The 19,308-nt window shown below is 44.4% G+C and overlaps 2 protein-coding genes across 3 annotated transcripts in view; one reads left to right on the top strand and one right to left on the bottom strand.

Moving 5' to 3' along the window:
* Positions 1-13,176, bottom strand: part of LOC135574068 (uncharacterized) — a 38,788-nt gene extending 25,612 nt beyond the window's left edge. Inside the window, exons 1-2 of the mRNA XM_065024943.1 lie at positions 13,115-13,176; positions 188-578 (exon numbers count right to left, since the gene is read on the bottom strand). Of these exons, the coding sequence (XP_064881015.1) occupies positions 188-578; positions 13,115-13,176 (453 nt within the window). The remainder of the gene's footprint in view (positions 1-187; positions 579-13,114) is intronic.
* The window catches only part of LOC115136716 (cell adhesion molecule 1-like), a 206,329-nt gene that overhangs the window by 62,687 nt on the left and 124,334 nt on the right, over positions 1-19,308 (top strand). The gene's annotated exons all lie outside the window — the stretch shown is intronic.

The raw sequence follows: 19,308 nt of genomic DNA, 5'->3' as shown, positions 1-19,308 counted from the left end.
CAGAAGGGGGAAAGGAGAAGATTAATTGTGTGTCGTCTGCATAGCAATGATAGGAGAGACCATGTGAGGTTATGACAGAGCCAAGTGACTGGGTGTATAGCGAGAATAGGAGAGGGCCTAGAACAGAGCCCTGGGGGACACCAGTGGTGAGAGCACGTGGTGAGGAGACGGATTCTCGCCACGCCACCTGGTAGGAGCGACCTGTCAGGTAGGACGCAATCCAAGCGTGGGCCGCGCCGGAGATGCCCAACTCGGAGAGGGTGGAGAGGAGGATCTGATGGTTCACCGTATCGAAGGCAGCCGATAGGTCTAGAAGGATGAGAGCAGAGGAGAGAGAGTTAGCTTTAGCAGTGCGGAGCGCCTCCGTGATACAGAGAAGAGCAGTCTCAGTTGAATGACTAGTCTTGAAACCTGACTGATTTGGATCAAGAAGGTCATTCTGAGAGAGATAGCGGGAGAGCTGGCCAAGGACGGCACGTTCAAGAGTTTTGGAGAGAAAAGAAAGAAGGGATACTGGTCTGTAGTTGTTGACATCGGAGGGATCGAGTGTAGGTTTTTTCAGAAGGGGTGCAACTCTCGCTCTCTTGAAGACAGAAGGGACGTAGCCAGCGGTCAGGGATGAGTTGATGAGCGAGGTGAGGTAAGGGAGAAGGTCTCCGGAAATGGTCTGGAGAAGAGAGGAGGGGATAGGGTCAAGCGGGCAGGTTGTTGGGCGGCCGGCCGTCACAAGACGCGAGATTTCATCTGGAGAGAGAGGGGAGAAAGAGGTCAGAGCACAGGGTAGGGCAGTGTGAGCAGAACCAGCGGTGTCGTTTGACTTAGCAAACTAAGTCATATGTTTTTTTTCTATCTTTATTTAATCAGGGAGTCCCTGTAGGCTAAGTATTGGATGACAACACAATCATTTGGGCTTCTTTGGGCTCGGGCTCATAAAATGTCTTTAATGTAGGGCTCATAAAATGCTCATAGTGTGGTTCATCAAGCTCAGGTAGCATCAGGCTTGAATTTTCATTCCAATCAATGCTCACAACGCTCAAATCAAATCCAGACATATTTATATGCTTTATATGATTTAGAATGACACGTTTTGGTGGTAAATTCCAGGTTACCTGGGAGAAAAGTGATTTATTCTCAGGATGGAACATTTGTACCTGGAAAATATTCAACCCTACTCTGCAGGAACTGTTTTCACTGCGTTAACTGTAATATCATAAGGCTTTAGGCCTGGCGTTCCCAAACTGTTTTGGCCCACAACCCTATTTTGATATCTGAAAATTCTTGTGACCCCAACTATGTGAAAATAATTATGTAATTAACAGCCAATGTTAGCTTTTTCATTTTGGGCTATGGCAGTCAACTGAAAAACATTCTAACAGTATTCCTGATTGTCTTCTCAACGCCCCATCACAGACTTTTAATGTGGGGCTATGACAGTTAATTGCAAATTATTCTGACATAAGGTCTCTTATCTCACCACCAGTTATGACATGGGTGCGCTTGATGGTGAGTTGAGAGATGGGTGTGCTCAGAGCTTCTCAAACTCAGGTGGCGTGGTCGACAGTACAACCGCTGTGTCTTTGTGAGATGCAGAGTAGGTGAACGATGTTTGTTTTAATGCAGACGAGCGCACTGAATCCAGCTTCACACAGATATGAGCTGGCGGAGCTGGCGAAGGGTACCGTGAGTTTTAATGCTCAGAGGGAGACGGAAGGGTATTCACTTTGAGTCAGGAACCAAAACTCCTCTGTGGTGACCCGTGAATGCTTTGTCTACCGCATTTGGTCACATAATAGCTCGATCGGCTGTTCAATTTCATTTCCCGGCATGTCATCTGAGCCAGGATCACATTTAAACGGATTGGGAATTAGGTCCCAAAGTGCTCTTCCAAGCATTGGAGGTGAGCAGTCATCAGTCGTTTGGGACACATACTGATGCTGTTTTCTGTTAGAAACATGCACAGCTGAGGGAAGGAGGCATGGTTTGCTTTTGAAAGACTCTCTCTCCAATAAGAATTCCTTCCTCTGAATCCACTCATTTGGTCACGCATCTGTAGAATGTTTTTGTATTTCCCCTCCATACTTGTGTTCAGTTCGTTCCGTTTCCCAAAAACATTGCATTTGGACAGTATTCAGACCCCTTGACTTTTTCCACATTTTGTTACGTTACAGCCTTATTCTAAAATGTATCATTTTTCACCCTCGTCAATTTACACACAATATTCCACAATGACAAAGCAAAATATTTATTTTTTTGCAAACGTATAAAAAAAACAACAACTGAAATATCACATTTACTTAAGTATTCAGACCCTTTACTCAGTACTTTGTTTGGATGTCGGAGTGTCACTGCACACATATTTGCATGTCTCTCCAGAGATGTTCGATCGGGTTCAAGTCCGGCCTCTCAAGGACATTCAGAGACTTGTGTCTGAAGCCACTCCTGCGTTGTCTTGGCTGTGTGCTCAGGATCGTTGTCCTGTTGGAAGGTGAACCAGTCTGAGCTTCCTGAGCAGGACCTCTGTGTACTTTGATCCGTTCGATCCGGACTAGTCCCCCAGTTCCTGCTGGTGAAAAACATCCCCACAGCATGATGCTGCCACCACCATGCTTCACTGTAGGGATGGTGCCAGGTTTCCTCCAGACTTGAAGCTTGGCAGTCAAGCCAAAGAGTTCAATCTTATTTTAATCAGACCAGGGAATCTTGTTTCTCATGGTCTGAGAGTCCTTTAGGTGCCTTTTGGCAAACTCCAAGCGGGCTGTCATGTGCCTTTTACTGTGGAGTGGCTTCCATCTGGCTGCAGAGATGGTTGTCCTTCTGGAAGGTTCTCCCATCTCCACAGATAAACTCTGGAGCTCAGTCAGAGTGACCATTGGGTTCTTGGCACCTCCCTGACCAAGATCTTTCTCCCCTGATTGCTCAGTTTGGCCGGGTGGCCAGCTCTAGGAAGTCTTAGTGGTTCCAAACTTCTTCCATTTAAGAATGATGGAGGACACTGTTCTTGGGGACCTTCAATGCTGCAGACATGTTTTGTTACCCTTCCCCAGTCTCGGAGCTCTACGGACAATTCCTCTGACCTCTGACAAGCACTGTCAACTATGGGACCTTATATAGACCTTTCCAAATCATGACGAATCAATTGAATTTACCACATGTGGACTCCAATTAAGTTGGAGAAACATCTCAAGGATGATCAATGGAAACAGGATGCACCTGAGCTCAATTTCGAGTCTCATAGTAAAGGGTCTGAATTCTTATTTACAGTGCCTTGCGAAAGTATTCGGCCCCCTTGAACTTTGCGACCTTTTGCCACATTTCAGGCTTCAAACATAAAGATATAAAACTGTATTTTTTTGTGAAGAATCAACAACAAGTGGGACACAATCATGAAGTGGAACGACATTTATTGGATATTTCAAACTTTTTTAACAAATCAAAAACTGAAAAATTGGGTGTGCAAAATTATTCAGCCCCTTTACTTTCAGTGCAGCAAACTCTCTCCAGAAGTTCAGTGAGGATCTCTGAATGATCCAATGTTGACCTAAATGACTAATGATGATAAATACAATACACCTGTGTGTAATCAACAAATGTTATTAGTCACATGAGTCGAATACAACAGGTGTAGGTAGACCTTTCAGTGAAATGCTTACTTAGCTCTTAACAGACAGTGCAGTTTCAAAAATACTTTCTGAATCCACTGTATGTCTGTTACATAAACAAGGATATACATGTTCTTTTCATTACACAGAAAGTCAACCAAGTCTGTATTTTCTTTTTTACATCCATTGTTTATGACAACAGTTCCTCTCTCAAGGCGAAAAATCTTTTCAACACTCCACCTTGATAACCACCAAGCCTCGGTGTGAAATAGGCCATTGTCATGCTCAGATCCCATGTCTCAACATAGTTTTGAGCACAGTTGTGCACACAGTGGATGTGGTTTGATGCATTTACGATCAGTTACCTGCTGGAATATATATCAGAGTTCTGTGCTCAGCTCTTTTACCGCCAGTTGCTCTCTGTGTATCATATAATGCGATCATATGGCAGAGGGAGACACAGTCATAACTAGAGTGCAGAGGCCTGCCATCCCGCCATAGATGGAGCCCCATCTGTGCAAAAGGCCACCATTCAATCTCATGGAATCTGTTTTTTTGTCAATATAGCCACGCAGCACACTGAACATCCCCCTTTCATGCTCGGGAGTCGTGAGGCAGAACAATATGTCCTTGTGAATAGCATCCCCCGACGTATAGCGAACAAAAGTCAATGCATGGCGATCTCAGCCCTCAAAGCTAACTTCCATTTGGAGAGCATAAGCTGGGGAGTTTTTGAGTCGTTCAGTCAGAGGTTCCTTTTACTAGCAATAGCATAAATGATTTGTTTAACAGTGTTATCTGACAAATGTATTGATGTGAGTTTCATTGTCTCTGCCTCCCCACACATTGTTTACACCATATCAATTGGGCCAGTAATATCAAAGTCTCTGCAATAGTGTGTGGTTTCATAGCGTAGCGAGCCTAGCCATTCACTGTGAAAATGATTTAAGTGCATTCAAAGGTCAAGTGCGGCCTTTTCCGATGATCTAACGGCGCTCTCTGGTTGAATTGAATCTTTTAGATTTGAATCATTTTGATTTAGATGTTTTAAGTTAACCAAATTACAATTATTTTGAGATACAAAGATGATATTATAATATACAGTATATATATTTTTTGTATATATATATATATATATATATTGTTTTTCTTCAGGATTTTGGAAATTCTCCCGTGACCCCATTTTCATATCAGGCAATCCCACATGTGGTTGCGACCCCTAGTTTGGGAACCGCTGCTTTAGGCTGTGGGCCTGGTTATCCAGAAAACAGGTTATTTTAGAATGAATTGAATTACTCTCAGGGTTGTGGTTGTACTGTGCAATATGTTTAAATGATACCGCAGTCAAAGGCCTATTTGATGTGTATTTAGACTACACTGCAGGCAGGGAGTATTATTGTCATTAATAGGTTAGGATGGTACGACACCCATGCATGGCTTAATTATACCAATACCATTACCACTGAGTGAGATGCAGGGTTGCCTGATACGATTACTGTACCAGTAATATTGCCATGGGCCTTATTTTGTGTGTGTGTTCACGTGTGTGTGAGCTTGCATGTGTGTGCATGTCCGTGCTAGCGTTTGTATCCTCGCTACATGGAGGGAATAGACTTGTGAATGTATTACACTGTGGACAGTATCTGTTAGAGAGACATGATTGACAGTACACTGTCTGTGGAGTGTGTGTAAATTCAGGTGAGTGATTGTGTTTTTAGGTAAGGAACAGAGTTAAGTGTGCGTGTTCATGTGAGAGAGAGTGTGTATTGTATGGAACAGTGCTATGGAGTCAGAGTGATGATGTGTGTAACAGAGTTATCCCTTATCTCAGGCCTACATAACATAGAACTCGCACACTACTAACGTCCTGTCATCTCCCATTGTCTTATTGAGGATAGCTCTTATCAGTGGCTGGGAGTTCCAATGTCTGATAAAGGAAATTGAAGGCATTTTTATCAGTGTTCATTTGTATCGCTGAGCTCTCTGCAGCTAATTGGATATGTGACACATTTTCCTCATGGCCAGAGTCTATGTTGCATTTCATTTTAGGTTATTGACACACACCCAAAACATTTTTGGAGTTATTGTGGAATCCTTTCAGGTTGTAAGGCCAGGGTCAATGTCCAGTTAATGTTTTCAATGTCATTCTACTTCAATTGAATTTAACCAGAGAAATTACCATTATGCATGAATAAACTAGAAAAATAGCTGTCTCACATCATCAAAGCAGTCAAATCCTTGTGCAGGCAGCATTATCAACCCAATACAATGTTTGACTAGCGTTGTTACATTTACTGACATGTTTGTATTTTACAACACTAAACTAGTCTCTTCAATGAATCTACACCGACATTGCTGTAGGTCCCTGTCAAATGAGCAAATGTGTTTCATGCCTGACAGCTATTGAATTCAAAACTCATTCAAAATGTAGTTTTTTTATGTTAAAGGTCACATTAGCATTTGTGTTGATAAGTAATTTGTATTCTGGCCCAATTGCAGGCAGGGCTATGGTGCTGTTGTTGTTGCTGGGTGGGAGAGGAAAGGAGGTGCTCTAGAGTGGTTGTGTTCTCAGGAAATTATACACAATTACAATACAATAATGAATCATAAGAATTGCCAAATGTTTTGTTATATGGGTGGATGCTTCCATAGATCCTTAATCCAGATAGCAGATGTTCTGAAAGAGCTGTAAAACCTGGACCTGTACAAATCAGCTGGGCTAGACAATCTGGACCTTCTCTTTCTAAAATTATCCGGCGCCATTGTTGCAACCGCTATTACCAGTCTGTTCAAACTCTCTTTTGTATTGTCCGAGATCCCTAAAGATTGAAAAGCTGCCGCGGTCATCCCCCTCTTCAAAGGTGGTGACACTCGAGACCCAAACTGTTATAGACCTATATCCATCCCGCTCTGCCTTTCTAAAGTCTTCGAAAGCCAAGTTAATAAACAGATCACTGATCATTTCAAATCCCACCGTACCTTCTCCACTATTCAATCCAGTTTTCGAGCTGGTCACGGGTGCACCTCAGCCACGCTCAAGGTACTAAACGATATCATAACCGCCATCGATAAAAGACAGTACTGTGCAGCCATCTTCATCGACCTGGCCAAGGCTTTCGACTCTGTCAATCACCACATTCTTATCGGCAGATTCAACAGCCTTGGTTTCTCAAATGACTGCCTCGCCTGGTTCACCAACTACTTATCAGACAGAGTTCAGTGTGTCAAATCGGAGGGCCTGTTGTCCGGACCTCTGACAGTCTCTATGGGGGTGCCACAGGGTTCAATTCTCGGGCAGACAATTTTATCTGTATATATCAACGATGTCGCTCTTGCTGCGGGTGATTCCCTGATCCCCTGATCCACTTACAGTGAAATGCTTACTTACGGGCTCTAACCAATAGTGCAAAAAATATATTAGGTGAACAATAGGTAGGTAAAGAAATAAAAACAACAGTAAGAAAGACATGCTATATATAGTAGCGAGGCTATAAAAGTAGCGAGGCTACATACAGACACCGGTTAGTCAGGCTGATTGAGGTAGTATGTACATGTAGATATGGTTAAAGTGACTATGTATATGTGATGAACAGAGAGTAGCAGTAGCTTAAAAGAGGGGTTGGCGGGTGGTGGGTGGGACACAATGCAGATAGCCTGGTTAGCCAATGTGTGGGAGCACTGGTTGGTCGGCCCAATTGAGGTAGTATGTACATGAATGTATGGTTATAGTGACTATGCATATATGATGAACAGAGCAGCAGCAACATAAAAAGAGGGGTTGCGGGGGGGTTGGGGGAGCTCACAATGCAAATAGTCCGGGTAGCCATTTGGTTACCTGTTCAGGAGTCTTATGGCTTGGGGGTAAAAACTGTTGATAAGCCTTTTTTGTCATAGACTTGGCACTCCAGTACCGCTTGTCATGCGGTTTTAGAGAGAACAGTCTATGACTGGGGTGGCTGGGGTCTTTGACAATTTGTAGGGCTTCCTCTGACACCGCCTGGTGTAGAGGTCCTGGATGGCAGGCAACTTAGCCCCAGTGATGTACTGGGCCGTACGCACTACCCTTTGTAGTGCCTTGCGGTCAGAGGCCGAGCAATTGCCATACCAGTCAGGATGCTCTCAATGTTGCAGCTGTAGAACCTTTTGAGGATCTCAGGACTTATGCCAAATCTTTTTAGTTTCCTGAGGGGGAATAGGCTTTGTCGTGCCCTCTTCACGACTGTCTTGGTGTGTTTGGACCATTCTAGTTTTCTGACTTAGAGTATATGGACAAATACAAATACCTAGGTGTCTGGCTAGACTGTAAACTCTCCTTCCAGACTCATATTAAACATCTCCAATCCAAAATTAAATCTAGAATCGGCTTCCTATTTCGCAACAAAGCCTCCATCACTCATGCCGCCAAACATACCCTCGTAAAACTGACTATCCTACCGATCCTCGACTTCGGCGATGTCATTTACAAAATAGCTTCCAATACTCTACTCAGCAAACTGGATGCAGTCTATCACAGTGCATTCCGTTTTTTTCACCAAAGCCCCTTATACAACCCACCACTGCGACCTGTATGCTCTAGTCGGCTGGCCTTCGCTACATGTTCGTCGCCAGACCCACTGACAAGTCATCTATAAGTCTATGCTAGGTAAAGCTCCGCCTTATCTCAGCTCACTGGTCATGATAACAACACCCACCTATAGCACGCTCTCCAGCAGGTTTATCTCACTGGTCATCCCCAAAGCCAACACCTCTTTTGGCTGCCTTTCCTTACAGTTCTCTGCTGCCAATGACTGGAACGAATTGCAAAAATCGCTGAAGCTGGAGACTTATATATCCCTCACTAACTTTAAACATCAGCTATCTGAGCAGCTAACCGATCACTGCAGCTGTACATAGCCCATCTGTAAATAGCCCACCCAATCTGCCTACCTCATCCCCATATTATTTTTATTTACTTTTCTTCTCTTTTGCACACCAGTATTTCTACTTGCACATCACCATCTGCTCATCTATCACCCCAGTGTTAATTTGATCAATTGTAATTATTCGCTACTATGGCCTATTTATTGCCTACCTCCTCACACCATTTGCACACACTGTATATAGACTTTCTTTTTTTTCTATTGTATTATTGACTGTACACTTGTTTATTCCATGTGTAACTCTGTGTTGTTTGTGTCGCACTGCTTTGCTTTATCTTGGCCAGGTCGCAGTTGTAAATGAGAACTTGTTCTCAACTAGCCTACCTGGTTAAATAAAGGTGAAATAAAATAAAAAATAAAATAAAATAATTTCAAGACATTCTTCATAATATCAATATAATTGAAATACTTCTTTACTGAAATTCCATATGTACTGAGAAGCTGTATTTTTGTTGTTCTGTTGTTGTTTGACCCTCCATATTCACTGCAGTCAAATATTTAGAGGAGATCTTAGTATGTATGGGTTGTCATGTAAACACTGTCTCAGTCTGGTACTGCGGCTGCCAAAATGTATACCTTAGGAACTGTGACAGACAGTCAAACATATCATTTATCTTAGGACCGCAGTCTCGTTATAATTTAGTTAGGTGTGTGTTTCCTGCTGTGTGTTTCTGTGTCTGTGTGCCTGTGCGTGTGTATACATTGCATGTGTGTGCATAATTTCAGTGTTTTCTCCACCAACCGATCAGTTGTCAACAGCGCTAACACCACTGTCAGCAGCCGTTGATGGAGCTCCACTCTGCTGTGGGCCTCTCTCTCTCTCTGATCTATCAGCTGTGACGTAATGCTCTCCTCAATCAACAGCACTGCCTTGGCTGGAGAACACTAAATCACAGCTAGCCTAGCAAGGGCTGCCTGCTACTCTGCATGTTACACCCCTCCCTTCCCCTCCCTGTTCCCCTCCCCGGGCCACTCTGCTCTCCCTGCACTTCCTCCACTCAGCTCATCTACAGTCCAAACACTCAGAGAGCACAGGGATGATAGCTGGAGATTGTAATCATTGCTAATGACCTCACTAATCAATACCACATTAAAAACACTTACAGTCAAGCCCTGCTAAAACAGAACTGATGCTTTGAGAGAGGTTTGTGTGGAAGATGTTCTTAGATTTGCCTCTTATCCGTCCTAGGTTTTTAATGTTTCACATATCTCTGATCCTATATGAGATTCTCCTTTTATAATTCAGAAGACAGTGGACACCACAGCTCAAATATACAGGCAAGTAAAGCTAAGACATACTGTATATCATTCAAAAAACAAGCCACAGTTTGGACCTCACTACCATTGTCTGTTATGTCTAGATGAATCCATCATAGAAGGTACCATACTATTACAGAATAGAACTATCCAGCAAAGCTACAAAAAGAGAAAAATCATCATCAATCGTTGCCATCTAACGTTACCATAATTGTCCTGTCAGGTCCAAACCTGTATTTTACTTCTATATCAACACAACATTTCCTCAAGGCCAACGGGTCAAGTCTTTTCCTTCTTCACAACTCAAAGGACTGGATCAATTTGCCACACACCACATAGTTCTGGGCAAAACCCTCTGTCATCCACATAAACACCGGTTTTCAGCCTAAAACACAGGGTGCTGGAAGCATGTCTGGAGCTTGTCACAACAGAAAGGCCCCTAAGCAAAGAGATGCTTTGACATGATCAATAGAGGCAGAGAGGAAAACTAGCTGAGATCCTCATGCTTAAAATAGCAGAGAAAATGTATGTTTGTAGAGTCATGTTTGCATGTGTGTATTTAAATTAGTTTATAAAGGTTAACATAATTATTTTGATATCATATGCATTTGTGACTATTCTTAATGATATCCATGTGCTTCTAGATAGAGAAATGCTGTTTTTAAGAAGTATGTTTGCATTCACCGGATGGCTTGACTTGTACATACATTTCCACATCAAAGAACAACTTAAAAGGGGGGATATTATATGGCTTCATTTTCTCGCAGTGGTTCTAAAAGGATATTGGCAGGTGAATACTCCCCATGTGTCTGCATCCATTTGAGTTGTTATTACAACAAGTGTCTCTGACTGATAAAATGTGGAGTCCGAAAAAGGATTTCAGGTGAAGGATAGGCATTTCTTATCTCAGAAAACCACTTTACTCCCGTCATAACTCTCTCCCTCTGAGTTGAGCAGTGTGTGTGTGTGTGTGCGTGTGTGTGTACTGTATCCGTTGATGTGTGTGTGTTTACTGTATATGTTCATACTAAATCATCTGGTCATGTTCCAGACATACTCTTCAGAACTTTAATCGTTGAGCATTAGGGAAACTATTATGCCTCACAGTAGGACCCTCCCTTGGGACCTGGTGTTTTAAAGTTGAAATCTTATGACATTACTCATTACAAATACGTAGCTATCCATTTGGTCTGGAATGAAGGAGTACACACAATACTACCTTATGTGTGTCTTGTGTGTTGCTTCTTGAATGTAAATTTGAGATTGATAATCATTTTTATCATGTACTGTAAATTCAACTGTTAGGATAGTTTTAATCCTTAGGCATCCCAAACCCTCCTTGCCCTCCTAACCAGTGACCGTCCTAACCAGTAGCCCTCCTAACCAGTAACCATCCTAACCAGTAACCCTCCTAACCAGTAGCCCTCCTAACCAGTAGCCCTCCTAACCAGTAGCCCTCCTAACCAGTAGCCCTCATAGCCAGTAGCCCTCCTAACCAGTAACCCCCCTAACCAGTAACCATCCTAACCAGTAACCATCCTAACCAGTAACCCTCCTAACCAGTAGCCCTCCTAACCAGTAGCCATCCTAACCAGTAGCCATCCTAACCAGTAACACCCCTAACCAGTAACCCTCCTAACCAGTAGCTCTCCTAACCAGTAGCCCTCCTAACCAGTAGCCCTCCTAACCAGTAACCATCCTAACCAGTAACCCTCCTAACCAGTAACCCTCCTAACCAATAGCCCTCCTAGCCAGTAGCCATCCTAACCAGTAACCCCCCTAACCAGTAGCCCTCCTAACCAGTAACCCTCCTAACCAGTAGCCCTCCTAACCAGTAACCATCCTAACCAGTAACCCTCCTAACCAGTAACCATCCTAACCAGTAACCCTTCTAACCAGTAGCCCTCTTAACCAGTAGCCCTCCTAACCAGTAACCATCCTAACCAGTAACCCTCCTAACCAGTAGCCCTCCTAACCAGTAGCCCTCCTAACCAGTAACCATCCTAACCCGTAGCCCTCCTAACCAGTAACCATCCTAACCAGTAACCCTCCTAACCAGTAGCCCTCCTAACCAGTAGCCCTCCTAACCAGTAACCATCCTAACCAGTAGCCCTCCTAACCAGTAGCCCTCCTAACCAGTAACCATCCTAACCAGTAGCCCTCCTAACCAGTAACCATCCTAACCAGTAACCCTCCTAACCAGTAGCCCTCTTAACCAGTAGCCCTCCTAACCAGTAACCATCCTAACCAGTAACCCTCCTAACCAGTAACCATCCTAACCAGTAACCATCCTAACCAGTAACCCTCCTAACCAGTAGCCCTCCTAAACAGTAGCCCTCCTAACCAGTAACCATCCTAACCAGTAACCCTCCTAACCAGTAACCATCCTAACCAGTAACCCTCCTAACCAGTAGCCCTCCTAACCAGTAACCATCCTAACCAGTAACCCTCCTAACCAGTAACCATCCTAACCAGTAACCCTCCTAACCAGTAGCCCTCCTAACCAGTAGCCCTCCAGCCATGCTAAGGTCCTCTAGTTAAGCAGTAGCAGAGATGAAATGACCTTTCAGCCAGGCAGTTAGAACAGCATTGTTCTACAGGCTGTAGCCATCATCGGTCTGTTGGTGCTCCTTATTTGCAAAGTTTTGGCAGCTCTCCCCTTCTGTTTATTAGGCTGGCAGGCTGGGAACAGGGGGTGGGGACTATGGAGATCTCTGATATTTGGCCAAGTAAACAGTGCTTACTGGAAGACTCTTCATCATGGTCACAGTCCCTGTCAGATACCTGAGCCACTGCCAGCTTTTCCATTTCTCCTGGCCTCCCATGTAATTTGCCAAGCGGAGAAATTGCAATCGTATTGCAATCTATGTGTAATATTATTTTTTTAACACGGTCGAAGGAGTGACCTGAATGAGACTGAAGGACACCTGGGGCGGGAGGAATCACAAATGAATTGAGACGCTATCACACAGGGCTGCTCTGGGGGAAAAATGGCCGTGTCTCATTTAAGAGGTCACCAGATGGCAGGAAAGTCACCAGTCTTTTTACATGCCAAATGAAACCCTCTTTAGCCTGAGCTGGTGTTAGTTTTGTACATTATATTAGCAGGTCTAACCATGCAGCTAGTAACCAGATACCATTCTGTTACCTGTGTCTGTGTCATACTGTGTCAATAATATGTCAGTTTGGAGGCTCTGTAGCTACAGTAACTGGAGCTAATTTTGAACATTACTACATCTATAAATTATATATATAACATGACTTGTATATCAAGACATGTTCCTTTAATAGAAATATGTTTATTTTCTCCATATTCCATCCATTTTTGTGGCCGCTTACTTGGTCATTCCCAGTTTGTTAGCTCCATGCCACCACGGGCCGGCCTCAGCCTCAGATGGCATTGTGTCAGGATGAGTGCAGTTCTCTTGGAGCATGTCAAAAGGCAGCTTTGGGCTAATGGATTTCCTGTGTAACCATTGGGATGTGTCACTGTTGATAGGAGAGTGGCTGAAGTCCTGCCTGCCATTTACAGACTGGGGAATAGATAACACACGGACGGACGGACGGACGGACGGACGGACGGACGGACGGACGGACGGACGGACGGACGGACGGACGGACGGACAGACAGACAGACAGACAGACAGACAGACAGACAGACAGACAGACAGACAGACAGACAGACAGACAGACAGACCTCAACTGTCTCTCAGAAGCGCCACTTCCCAACACAGCCTGTTGATTTAGCCGATTGGAGACGGGCCCACTTAAACAAAACACACACAGAGTACAGGAACCCTTGTGGAGTGTGTGGCCAGACAGGAGGTGTTAAGTGGCAGTGTTATTGTTAGTGTAACAGCTCTCTGTTGGCTTCAGCATGGCAGACGTGACCTTTTGAGAACCATTGGAATAACCGTTGGGATAAGTGCAGTAGGTGGGCTGGGAGATGAGTGGAAACAAGCTGACATTACTGACCATCTGCTTCAGTGGGCAGAGAGGGTCATGGCAATGCCCACTGCCTGTATAGCATCAGGCAGCCTCAACAGTGTGCTAGTCCAGTTGACCTGGGGACCCATCATACAGTAGCAATGCCATAGACCAACCTGGCATGATGTTCACCAGACCACGCTGCAGCAGTTGATCCATAGCAAACACAAGGTTGTTGTGTTGACCTCTAAGCAAAGGACAGCTTTGAAGCTGCTTCGGATTTCCTTTGAGTTCCCTTGAAATTTCATTGCACAATTAAACTGTTGGCCTATAGCAAGTTCAGGTATTGCATTAAATCTGTCCTTGGGAGATGTCATTGTTCAGCCACCTATTTTCAGTGTATGCATAGAGAGCACATTGTGTTTGTATCCTTCATGGTTGTGATTAGTAATGGCTGTGCTTTAACCTGGTGCTAGGCTACAATACTGTATCAGCATGGCCCTGTTCCAGCATGTCATTTGGCCAGAGAGCCTGAACCATCCAGCAGCAGAATGAATGACTGCATATCCCATTTCCTCCAGTGCTGGGGTTAGCATTTTGTCCTCTCACAGCAAGGAAAGATGGAGGGCTGCTGTAGTCTCAAGACTCTAGCTAACTGCTTTATTGGACAGGATAAGCAAACAATACAAGAGCTTGTTGTGTACTGTATGTTTCCGTCCTCAGATAAGAATGAAGCTTCATAAAAAGACTGGTAAGTGCCTGTCTGTTCCACAGTAACAGGGATAAGAAGCTAACGGTGTGTTTTGATGCGGAGTTGTCCAGCCAGCGCTGACCTGCAGAGTGTTAGCAGCGTGACCTCAGCTGAGTGTTGCTAAGTCTCAGCTCTACTCCATCTGCTGGTTTCAGTGCCCTTGGCAACCCAATGCTAGTCGCTGATGTTGGTGAGTTAATGAGGACTCTGGAAAGGTTAAGTAAACAGGAAGAGTCTGGCTAACGGGAAAATTATCCCATCATTATCTTGGCTGAGAAGAGAAGTGCTACGGCTGCTTCTCTTATCCTTATGACAGTTCTAAGCAATTCCTGTAATGACACGTGGGTAATACAGAAAACCAAGAAGCAATCATGGGACCATGTCTGGGTAGAAGTTTAACATCAGTCTTTCTCCTTTTTCGAAGCACTGGGAAACTACAACCGAAGACATAATAGATCATTTTCTTTCATAAAACGTTTTTTTTCTGGATGTGAAGCTGAAGCAGGACATATTATTGCCTAATGCAAGATATCCAAAAGCCTGTATCCATCCATTTTCTTTCGTAGATAACTTTATCCAACTGAGCATTAGAGGGAAAAAAACACATTAAGACATGAGGCCATGTGCCGTTTTTTATTTCTACCCACTTTGGCACTGTGTTTCCTCTGGATTGTATACTGGTTGTCTTAGCTGAACATTATATTATAGGAGTTCTCCTTCCACCCATCTCTTCCTCTGTCTCTCTCTCTCTCTCCCTCTCTTCACCTCTGATGGCCTCTGCCTTTCCTTTCATCAGCCCTCTGACGGAACACCTCCTCGCCATGACCTCACGAGTCGATTGTTTCTTTTGAAACCCTCCCACTATTTATGGTGGTGTGGCAGAGAGACGCCATTTTTAATCTTCCCACTCTTTGTGGTTGTGAGCTAGCCTCCTCCTCCTCGAACCTTCTCCCCAGGGCAACTCCATGATGGATGGTGGAATTGTTATTCAGCATTCCTGCGCTCCGCTCTGCTGCCAAACTCCTGTCTTGTCCGATGGCCATTGTTCTCCGGACGACTGAAAGAGTCACCTTTAGCCGATTGAAATAAATGAGAGATAACCAAACTGAGACATTAATTACAAAGTTTATCTCCCGGCTGAAGTACACCAATAAAGGACTCTAATAAGGCATCCGTCATAGCACCCATTCTGTATGTGGCTAAGGGCAGCGGCCAGGGGTCAGGCCATGTGATGAATGAAAGTCAGTGCAGAAACCAGAGAAAGTTAGAGAGGGTTAGCAGAGATGCTGCTGTATACAAGCCTCCCAAGGCCACTCTCTGCCTCCAAGGGCCACTTTCTGTTACAGCCTCCAAATTTTAAGAGTACAATTTGGAGGCTGTGACAGCAGAATAAAATGTATTTTGTTGTTGGTATCTCTGGGGCTGATAATCTGTTTCCCCTGGAGCAGTGCAGAGTATATCGGTTTTACCTCATTTCTACCTGTCACGGGGTTCTTCCTGGGAAGGAGAGGAGGACCAAAACACAGCGTGGTTGAAATTCATGTTTGTTTTTAATAAGAAAATTATACATGAATAAACTACAAAAACAACAAACTTGTAAACCCGAAACAGTCCCGTGTGGCACAAACACTGACACAAGAGAAACCCACCCACAAAACCCAACACCAAACAGGCTACCTAAATATGGTTCCCAATCAGAGACAATGACTAACACCTGATTGAGAACCATATCAGGCCAAACACAGAAACAGACAAACTAGACACACAACATAGAATGCCCACTCGGATCACACCCTGACCAAACAAAACATAGAAACATACAAAGCAAACTATGGTCAGGATGTGACACTACCAGCATGTCACATGTGCAACTCTCTAGACCACCTTTACTCCACACACAGAGATGTAAACAAAGCTCTCCCCCGCCCTCCATTTGGCAAATCTGACCATAATTCTATCCTCCTGATTCTTGCTTACAAGCGAAAACTAAAGTAGGAAGTACCAGTGGCTTTCTCAATACGGAAGTGGTCAGATGACGCAGATGCTACGCTACAGGACTGTTTTGCTAGCACAGATATGTTCCGGGATTTATCCAATGACATTGAGGAGTATACTACCTCAGTCATCGGCTTCATCTATAAGTGCAACGACTATGTTGTCCCCACAGTGACCGTACGTACATATCCCAACCAGAAGCCATGGATTACAGACAACATCCGAATCGAGCTAAAGGCTAGAGCTGCGGCTTTCAAGGAGCGGGACACTAATCCAGACACTTGTAAGAAATCCAGCTATGCCCTCAGACGAACCATCAAACAAGAAAAGCGTCAATACAGGATTAAGATTGAATCCTACTACACGGGCTCTGACGCTTGTCGGATGTGGCAAGACTGAAAACTATTACAGAGTACAAAGGGAAACCCAGACGCGAGCTGCCCAGTGATGCGAGCCTACCAGACAAGCTAAATGCCTTTTATGCTCGCTTCGAGGCAAGCAACACTGAAGCATGCGCGAGAGCTACAGCTGCTCTGGACCAGCTGCTCTGGACCACTGTGTGATTTTCCCCTGGGCGCCGAAGACGTGGATGTCGATTATGGCAGCCCCCGCACCTCTCTGATTCAGAGTGGTTGGGTTAAATGCAGAAGACACACTTTAGTTGAATGCATTCAGTTGTACAACTGAGTAGGTATCCCCCTTTCCCTGATAACGCTCTCGGTAGCCTTTAAACAGGTCAACATTCACAAAGCCGCTGGGCCAGCCGGATTACCAGGACGTATACTTAAAGCATGCGCGGACCAACTGGCAAGTATCTTCACTGACATTTTCAACCTCTCCCTGACCAAGTCTGTAATACCTACATGTTTCAAGCAGACCACCATAGTCCCTGTGCCCAAGGAAGCGAAGGTAACCTGCCTAAATGATTACCATCCCGTAGCACTCACGTCAGTAGCCATGAAGTGCTTTGAAAGGCTGGATCACATCAACAGCATCCTCCCAGATAACCTAGACCCACTCCAATTCACATACCGCCCCAACAGATACACAGATGATGCAATCTCAATTGCACTCCACACTGCCCTTTCCCACCTGGACAATAGGAACACCTATGTGAGAATGCTGTTCACTGACTACAGCTCAGTGTTCAACACCATGGTGCCCACGAAGCTCATCACTAAACTAAGGACCCCTAAACACCTCCAACTGGATCCTGGACTTCCTGACGGGCGCCCCCAGGTGGTAAGGGTAGGCAACAACACGTCTGCCACTCTTATCCACAACACTGGGGCCCCTCAGGGGTGTTTACTTAGTCCCTTACTGTGCTCCCTGTTCACCCAAGATTGCGTAGCCAAACACGACTCCAACACCATCGTTAAGTTTTCTTACGACACAACAATATATTGTTGTCCTGATCACCGACAACGATGAGACAGCCTATAGGGACGAAGTCAGAGACCTGGCAGGGTGGTGCCAGGACAACAACCTCTCCCTCAGTGTGAGCAAGATAAAGGAGCTGATCGTGGACTACAGGAAAAGGCGGTCCGAACAGGACCCCATTAACATCGACGGGGCTGTAGTGGAGTGGGTTGAGAGTTTCAAGTTCCTTGGTGTCCACATCACCAACGAACTATCATGGTCCAAACACACAAAGACAGTCGTGAAGAGGACTTGACAACACCTTTTCACTCTCAGGAGACTGAAAAGATTTGGCATTGGTCCCCAGATCCTCAAACGGTTCTACAGCTGCACCATCGAGAGCATCCTGACCGGTTGCATCACTGCCTGGTATGGCAACTGCTCGGCATCTGACTTTAAAGCGCTACAGAGGGTAGTGCGTATGGGGCCAAGCTTCTGCCATCCAGGACCTATATAATAGGCAGTGTCAGAGGAAAGCCCAAGAAATTGTCAGAGACTCCAGTCACCCAAGGCATAGACTGTTTTCTCTGCTACCACACGGCAAGCTGTACCGGAGAGCCAAGTCTAGGGACCAAAAGTCTCCTTAACAGCTTTTACTCCCAAGCCATAAGACTGCTGAACAATTCATCAAATGGCCACCGGACTATTTACATTGACCCCCCTCCATTTGTTTTGTACACTGCTGCTACTCACTGTGTATTATCTATGCATAGTCACTTCACCCCTACCTAAAAGAACAAATATCTAACCACAACTAACCTGTACCCCTACACATTGACTAGGTAGCGGCTATATACCCCTGTATATAGCCTCGTTATTGTTATTTTATTGTGTTATTTCAATTCAAATCAAACTTTATTTGTCACATGCGCCGAATACAACTAGTGTAGACCTTGCCGTGGAATGCTTACTTACAAGCCCTTAACCAACAGTGCAGTTCAAGAAGAGTTAAGGAAATATTGACCAGATAAACTAAAGTGAAAAATAATAAAAAAGTAACACAATAAAATAATAATACACTTGTTGTATTCATGTGACAAATAAAGTTTGATTTGATTTGTCTTACCATCGCTATCGCTTGAAAAATAGAACACCCCTGGTTGTCATTTGCAAATTGTGAGTCATTGTGCCATGTACATACTTGCATGTACTGTGCTGTCAGGTGTGTATTAGGTTAGTTTTCATTCAGAAGTTGTGTGAAGAATGTGACCTGTGTTAGCGTTCTAGAATGCATCTAGTTCTATAATTTTCATATTCTGGTCAGGTGTTCAGACCCAGTGGTTCATGTCTCTCTCTATGCCTGGTTGGCTCAGCTAAACTGAGCTCAGGAGTATCCAGGTCCGACAAGTTCAGTAAAGCTCAATAAAATCCTCTATGCTCCTAAAATGTCTCCATAAAGTCAGAAAGGAGCTCACTTCACCCAAATAAATGTTGGTTCTGA

This window comes from Oncorhynchus nerka, linkage group LG11 (assembly GCF_034236695.1).
Source record: "Oncorhynchus nerka isolate Pitt River linkage group LG11, Oner_Uvic_2.0, whole genome shotgun sequence".
Taxonomy (NCBI): Eukaryota; Metazoa; Chordata; class Actinopteri; order Salmoniformes; family Salmonidae; genus Oncorhynchus; species Oncorhynchus nerka.
The sequence above is the reverse complement of the archived record's forward strand: the minus strand, read 5'-3'. Positions and strand labels throughout refer to the sequence as shown.